Source organism: Plasmopara halstedii (assembly GCF_900000015.1).
Source record: "Plasmopara halstedii genome assembly, contig: Scaffold_113, whole genome shotgun sequence".
Taxonomy (NCBI): Eukaryota; Oomycota; class Peronosporomycetes; order Peronosporales; family Peronosporaceae; genus Plasmopara; species Plasmopara halstedii.
The window spans coordinates 113,852-121,651 of NW_020187034.1; the positions used below are offsets into that span (position 1 = coordinate 113,852).

At 45.4% G+C, this 7,800-nt stretch overlaps 3 protein-coding genes across 3 annotated transcripts; 1 reads left to right on the forward strand and 2 right to left on the reverse strand.

Annotated features, from left to right (window-relative positions):
- Window positions 1-543: 543 nt before the first annotated feature.
- PHALS_00502 (Uncharacterized conserved protein) lies at window positions 544-1,100 on the forward strand (the record flags this gene model as incomplete). The annotated part of the gene is made up of 2 exons (XM_024716946.1): window positions 544-928; window positions 997-1,100. The coding sequence occupies 2 exons, from the start codon at window positions 544-546 to the stop codon at window positions 1,098-1,100; spliced, it is 489 nt and encodes a 162-aa protein (XP_024572548.1).
- Window positions 1,101-1,186: 86 nt separating this feature from the next.
- Window positions 1,187-2,374, reverse strand: PHALS_00503 (cyclin h-1; the record flags this gene model as incomplete). The annotated part of the gene is made up of 1 exon (XM_024716957.1): window positions 1,187-2,374. One exon carries the CDS (start codon window positions 2,372-2,374, stop codon window positions 1,187-1,189), a length of 1,188 nt encoding a protein of 395 aa, XP_024572549.1.
- Window positions 2,375-2,573: 199 nt separating this feature from the next.
- Window positions 2,574-4,862, reverse strand: PHALS_00504 (protein-l-isoaspartate o-methyltransferase; the record flags this gene model as incomplete). Its single annotated transcript, XM_024716968.1, has 3 exons — window positions 2,574-2,828; window positions 2,887-3,535; window positions 3,679-4,862. 3 exons carry the CDS (start codon window positions 4,860-4,862, stop codon window positions 2,574-2,576), a joined length of 2,088 nt encoding a protein of 695 aa, XP_024572550.1.
- Window positions 4,863-7,800: the final 2,938 nt, after the last annotated feature.

Consider the following 7,800-nt stretch of genomic DNA (forward strand, 5'->3'; position numbering starts at 1 on the left):
CAAATCAGCGAACGACTTGTGTTCCAAATTTACAGAAGTTGAAGTCTTGTGCTGACTTAGTCGTCTAACCAGTGGTACCGATTGCAACGGGAATACCGTGTGTGTCTGCTAAAAAAAGCGCACAGAGGATGGCCACATACGAAAGCCTCTCAAGTAATGATATCAAGAGTGACATGAATTAGTATACGTATTTTGCTATTTACAATAATTAGAGTCATTTACCTGCATAGGTTAAGGCTAGCAGCTCCTTTGTGTAACTTTGGATGGAAGACAATTTACTGTCTGTGCGCGTGCAAATCTATACGGCACGTACCCGTGACAATTGCCGCCCTTGGAATAATTTCGAGTGAATGGTATTCCAATCAAAAAACCATCTTGATCATAGGATTAAATCAGCTAATATACTATGCGATGCGACAACGCCAATATTTAGAATATTAGGTGTATTTAAGTCGGGGTAATTCTAGAACTTTTTATTTCCGATTTCTGTTTTCAAATTAGGTCGCAGGGAGACAATGGTGCTCAAAATTTCAAACAGACAATATGACAACTACCGCTGCAGATAATGCGTTGCCTCGCGCTAAGCGACTGAAAATGCTGCGCGATGCCAAGGCTCGTAAGGAGGGTGTTGATATAACGAGTGAGGAATTAGGTATTACTGGCACTGCAGAGGTCCCGACTTCTACAAACGACGCTATTCAAACCAGTGAAGTAACACAGTTGACAACGAGGGCCGACGAAAAGTCAGAAGATTTTGTTGAGAAGATGACGCAGGCGCAGGAAGATGACGCAAAGACAGAAGATGAAAGCGATGATGAGCTTCTTAATTTAGCGCCTAAGCGCGCCAACTGGGACATTGAGCGCGATATCGCGCCAATGCTACGCAAATTGGAGCGACGGACGCAACACGCCATCGTCGAAGTTTTGCGTACGTAGAAGCTGAGGAATTCATATAACTGCAAATTTATTTGACTATTCTTATAATAAATAAACAAGGTGAGAAATTAGCTGCAGAGCAACAGGAGGACAGTAGTGATGGCGATGGTGATGAGGAGCAAGAGAAAATTGCTGAAGAGGATACTGGCATAATTAACAAATGAGTTCTACTGTATAGTAAAGAAGGTTTTATGCGACTACAGTCATCAAATATGAACTGATGATATAAATTGCATTTCGAATTCTCGAATTATTCAGATTTATCTTTCTTATGTTTCTTAACCTTTTTCTTACCATCCTTAAATCCACCCGCGCGCTTCTTGTCTCTTTTGTCCTTCTGTTTCTCTTTTTTATCGTCGCCGTTGTGAAACTGCTTCAACTTCTTGTAAGTTTGCTTGATGTGCTTAGCGCGCTGCTTTGTCCCCTCCTCGCTGCCTATTTCCTTTGCTATCTTGATCGCTCGAAATGCCTCGATAATCTGCATCAAACGACTAAGCAATTCGTCGACAGGCTGTTCCTTAGAAAATTTACTGCGTTTGATGTAATCCACTAAATCGGCGCTCGTGAGTCCACAAGCCTTATCGCCGCTACTAGCAGCAACTTCGTCGGTCACATCCCACAACGCTGCAAGAGCCAGAAACGACGGATAGTATAAGATAGGTAAATCCGTGAGCAGAATGTCATTAATCATCGCGCTTGAATTAGCGTGCAGCTTCTGCAAGACCGTCGCGGGTAGATCTTTCTTAAGCGCCTGCTTAGCAAAGGCACGAAAATCATCCAAAAAGCCGAGGAGCGCTCGAAATGGGTGATACATGATAAGTTGAAAGCGCACACCTTCTAGTAATATCATTTCATGGCCAATAATAAACTTGTGATTGACATGAAGCTGGTCAGCGATAGTATCAACGGACATGTACTGCTCTTCGACCTTACCAGCCACATAAATAGCCGTCGGGACGAGATATTTGGGGTGAAATTCCATGACACTATTGCTCAGATAAAATCTTTTGAATAGCAACATAGCGCAGCACTTGACCTTGTCCGACGTGCGCAAAAATTGAGCACTACAGCTCTCCTGCAGCTTTTCCTCATAGAACTGTCGCAAAACCGCTTCCTGGCCTGGGTCTAGGAACTCCAGCAAAGGTGTTAGCTGTAAATTTGCCTTTTCTTCCTCTTCCTCGAGTTTAGAAAGGTTGCCATCTATTTCATCGTTCCAGTCGAATACGTCACGCACCGCAGACGACGAGCTCGGCACTAAAGCCGCGAATGACCGGGCTTTCCGGCAACGATCAGCCGTTGTTTCTGGCTTCTGAGCCTCCTCACGCTCTAAACGTAGCGCACGCTTGGTCTTCACATGCTGCAGCCGCCGGACACGCTGTAGATCCTCGATTGAAAATACCCAGTTGTTTAAATGGGTAGACGCCGCGAGATAGGACATGTTGTGGTTAAAGCAAAAGTATTGCGGCTCTGTGAATGTATTGTATAGACATCATCAAAATGCACAGCTAATTAATGAGCTCCAGAAGTCTCAAACATCGAAATTTATATGCCTATTATGCTCAGCCAAAAATTAATAATGTTACAAATTTGAGTGCATGTAGGTAAGAATTAAGCGTTTATTCGGCAAACCAAGAAGTTTACTTTCTCAGCGCCGCAAATTCTCGAAACAGCTTCTTGGACTCATCGTTGTCCATAAGGTCGTCTCGTGTGGGCTTTCGGCTAGCACTAGACTCAAATTTTTTGCACCACTCCTTGAGATCGGACTCCAGTTGTGCCAGCTTCTCTGCACGAGTCATCCACGTGGCCCCGTCGGCAGTACTGTCGAGCATAGGTTGACACAAAACATTCATGATGAAGCGCTTATCCACGGATCCATCGGCATACTTCGTCAACTGCGCATGATTATTTTAATAAGCAGCGTGACATTTCAGTTCAAATTTAAGCTTATACCACCTTAATTAGCTTCTGCTCAGCACACGCGCTTCCAAAAGGAATCAATAGCCCTCCACCAGGTTTTACCAGTTTCAAAAAGCTTTCGGCTTCCGCCTTTGTTTCCACGGCAACACCAACATGAATACAGTCGTATTGAGCATTGATAGGCAAGCCAAGATCATTCTTTCCATTGCTAACAATAATCTCGGTCTGCTTAAACGCCGTCTCCTTCCCAAGACTGTGCAACAGGTTCGCTTTAGAGAGCTTAACCAACGCCGGGACAATGTCAATTCCCGTAACAAATCCCCCGGGACTTACTAAAAGAGCCATAGCAGCCACAAGAAAGCCTGACCCGCAGCCCACATCCAATGCCGTCATTCCTGGCTGAAGATGAGGCTCTAATAGCCTGAGCACCTGTGCATGTTGCTGAGGAGTAGAGATTGTAGCTATCGTTCCAATCTTTAGCGGACGGTTATCGTAGCAACTGGTTGAGTCACGAAATTCCGGCGCCACGAAATCTCTTCGGTCCACACGCCTCAGCGCGGCCTCCAATCGCGAGCCAGAAGCCACGACATTTGTCCGAACTAAGCTTTCTACTAATGTCGCATGAGAATCACCCCCAATTTGGTGACCGATGCTCGTGCTAACAAGAAGATCCTGTGAGACGCTGCTTAAGACACTTAATCGACGCCGGGAAAAAGCCCGCGACAAACGTTTCGGTGAAAACATTATTGCTTGTAGGCTTAGATTGTATGGATATCTAGCTCATTCATGTACATAAACAATTAATATTCACCTAAAAAAGCTTACTACACAATGGGTACAGCCCAAGCTCCGTGGCTTTCAATATTGTAAATGTTCACACCCCTCTCGGCAGCAAAAAATCCATCGTCGCCCCAATTCGTGCCGTCTGAGTTACGAACAATCCAATATTTTACACCAGTTTCAGCGTCGGTGCCCCATCCCACGAGGCTCACGACGTGTGTTGTACCGGAGTACTTGGTTGAGTCGCGCAAAATGTAGCCTCCTTTAAACTGCCGGTACTTTGGTGCCAACGAGTACATGCTCACGACAATGGGGCCACGGTGGTAAATTTCGTTCATTGCCTGAAGTTGAAACTCCTCAGACGTTGTAAAATTTAAAGTGCCGTATTCCGAGATCCGGTACTTGACTGGGTTTTCCAAAACGAAACATTCTCCCTTCAAGTTGCACGTGTGGCACTGCGTTGAAGCGCAGTCGCCCCCACCCATCCAAGATGGATGCGATGCGATGTACGGATTACATGTCATGTCAACAATTCCATTTTCGTAGATCCACTTGTGTGCATATCGCGGGTCTCCGCCATGGCACGATCCAAATGAGCGCATGCCACAGTCCAGCAAGACTTGCGGAGATAGCAGCACCTCAGTGTCGAGACGGCCTGTCTTTCTATACCGCGCGATTCGAATGCGATCTGACAGTGCACTGACCGTTGCAAAAGCCCAGCAAGATCCGCAAGCTCGTGGCACCATTTGATTCATGACGCTAGTAGTCAAGCTGATGCCTGTTCCATTGTAGTTACGCCAGTCCCAATTATCAGGAAGGTCCTCAAATAACGATATTTTTGGTAGCGATGTCAGGACATGCTCGGGATCGTTACCACCAAGTAGCCAACCAACACCCTTGTTCAGTACCTTCGGTTTATTCTTGTTCTCTTCAGCGCTACCAGTAGATGCACATGTCGCCATTATGTCGAGATAGTCTTGAAATGCATGCATTGATACCTTGTTGTGCGTATAAACGTCCAACTTTATTGCGAGCACCGCCGCGCTGACAAAGATGCCGAATCCAATCGATCCCAGTATGGCTCCAATAGAGCATATCTTCCAATAGTCCAAACGAGATTTCCTTAAAGTCGATTGTGACGTTGACTGCTGAGCAGATTCGTTGACTTCGATAAGCGTCCTGCTGCGAGGCTGCAAGAGTGGAAGATCTGAGCTATCATTGAATGTCATTTTAATTGGAACTCAAGAGCTCAAAATGTCCTTTGATAAATTGGAATGTGGTATGCAAAAAGCAGGTGGTGCCATTTTCGCCAAGCTTTGGAAAAAGGTGATGCACACGGAGTAGTATGAAATGGCGACGCGACTGAATGTCATAGATTTATCACACCAATCAAGTGGAAAGCAATGCATTCGTCGATTTCTTAGCTTCCTAATTGGACAACACTTTCGACATGCTCCTATGTTCTCGTCCCAGACAGAGCCTATAGTCCAGCATCGAAATCTGCTTAACCGGTATATCGATTGGAATTAAGCAACTCAAACTAATATTAAAGACTTGTATATCAAGAGCTAATGTAGGTGGAAATATAGCAGAACTTGATCAGGCAAACTACATGTATGAAGATAAATTAAGACAGTGACTTAGTAATATCCCGTTGCCGCAGATGCTACGATATGATTTAAGAACACTCCAAGAAGCTTTATAGATTAGATCTCAAAGTTGTCATCATCCGTTTCGGCAAGGACTAACTTTCAGACTGCGATACATAATTGATTGCTACAATACTCAAGCGCAGTAATTGAACCTAGCACACAATCGACTTGAGTCCTTCTCACGCCTGAGCCAATCTATTCTGCAAAAATGCAAAACATACATTCGCGATTGGCGGCACATCATATTTCACCACTCTCCCTTGAAGTCTTCCCAGCTTGTTTGATATCTTGATTCCAAGACCATCGACGAACTTGTTATTCTTGTAACGAGCCGATGCTTTCATCATCCCATCGGTGATCATCTCGTCTGTCAGCTTGTATTCTAAGGAATGACCGCTCGCTTGATCGTCTCGCGTGAAGTCAATTTGCTTCGTGCGTGAGTGGAGCACCTGGATTTTGGCCAGGGCAATACATCCTTGGTTATCTTGATAAACCAGTGTGGCATCTTAATCATCGTAACCCACGTCCGTCGAAAACGAAGTCCTGAAGTCCTCAAGATGGCGCAAAATGCAAGAATACATTTGATGAATAACCTTTGTAATATTGATGACTGATAGCAAAAACTTCAAATTCAAAATTTAAAATTTGGCAGGCTAGCACGCAATAAATACGTTACACGATCTCTGAGGCGAATAAATAGGCTGTAGGGGTTGTCATGCGACCAAAACGCTTTCTGAGTCGCAGTGCATTGGCTCAAATTGCAGCAGGGCTGTCGTAGCTTTTTGCTTAGAGAAAGCTAAGCTGAGGTCACCGACCCTACATTCTTTCCAAGAATAAGTACAAGTGTAACGGATCGCCCTCCGCTACTTGTAAGTACCAAAGCCTTTCCAAGGCAAACGAACACTTATGTTAAAAATCGAAGCTGTATTCAATTGTCTTAGTTGTGGCAGAGCCGCCAATATTTGAAACCCTGGGTTTTCCTAATAGTTATACCCAATCAATATAGCAAAACCAAATCAATATATCTTTATGCATTTCTACTGGCAATCCTGCCACGTGGTGGCTTCTTGTTACGGCGTAGCCACAACACTGTGTTATTACACTAACTGTGTAATACACACCTATGTACGGTCGCACAATCTTGTTTAACCCGCCCTTTCTAACAAAGGGGTGTAATCCCGTTACACTTTCCCCCACCCAAATTGTAAATATCCTCAGTTCACATTTAACGGATGACTCATACGAGGCTCGCGTGACTGAGACTCCTTCACGTTCACAAAAACATTGTTAAAATATCTCCGCTCTACGAGCACTGTATCTTTGACACACAAAACACCCAGCATAGCTGGTTGCAAGGGTGCCCGCTGGCAAAGTCCTTCTTCTTCTGTACAGGGTGATGTATGTCCGCAACTTTACGGGGAGCTTATGCCAAGCCCTCGGCAACTGAGCGCCACACACCGCGCCCGCCCCGGGCGACAAAGTTACTCATCGAGGATTCGAAGGAAATCGACTACGAGTCCGATACTTCTTTCTAAGCATGGAAAGAAGATGATGGCGAAGTGCGCCAACGGTGCAACGTGAGCCCTGCTCGAACCTTGCGAAAACCGTGTCCGTTCTCCGACCTCTCGATTACCGAGGAGGTAGTATTATTACCAATCGCCTCGGCGAGGCACGGGAGTAGCAACTGGAGGCAGCTCACAGGACGGCTCTCCTGCGCTCGTATCCACGTTTGGTCTTGGACGTTCGTGTGGAATAAGGCTTGCGCTCGGTGGATCCCGCTACTAAAACGAAAGACGCGATCACTCTATCGTTAGGCGTCTACGTAGTCGGGACTCTGGTCACTACACAAGCTGAGCTTGATCAACAGAAAGTTCTGCGAGCTCGCTTCTTGGCACCCCAAGAAATCCCAATGGATCGGTACCGCGCTCGACTTCGAGCTCAAAAAGAAGGTGCTCCTGTTCGCGCAATGCGGAACATCCCTGTGGTGCTTGCCCCTGTCAAAACCGCTGCAGATGACGATAAAATCTTTGATCGATGGGTGAAGCGGCACCGAAAACTGCCTTCGCTGTCTACCTTACAGCGAAGCCACAAGGAAGTAGACGTGCGCATTGAGCACCTTCTTAGATTTGACTTTGCCAAACACATGGTGCAACGCCGACTTCCTGCGTATTGTCGCCTTTCGACAGATGGAACTATCCATAACGCTCTCGTAGGTAGCCAGTAGTTATGGATGTATTTAGATTTTACTATATATATTTAGTAAATTTAGGAAAATGTAAACTTTTAACATTAAGATAAAAATATATACTTAATACTCAGTTTCGATTATGGACAGAAGTGTTCGTTTGCCTTGGTAAGGCTTTAGAGTACTTTTAGAGGCAGCGGATTGCGATCCGCTGCACTAGTACTTGGTTCTTGTATACAACGAAAGGTCGGTGACCTAAAGACGCTTCCTGTAGCGCAAAGCTACGGCAGCCCCGCTGCACTTGGTAGCACTTGTAGTCAATCTACACCT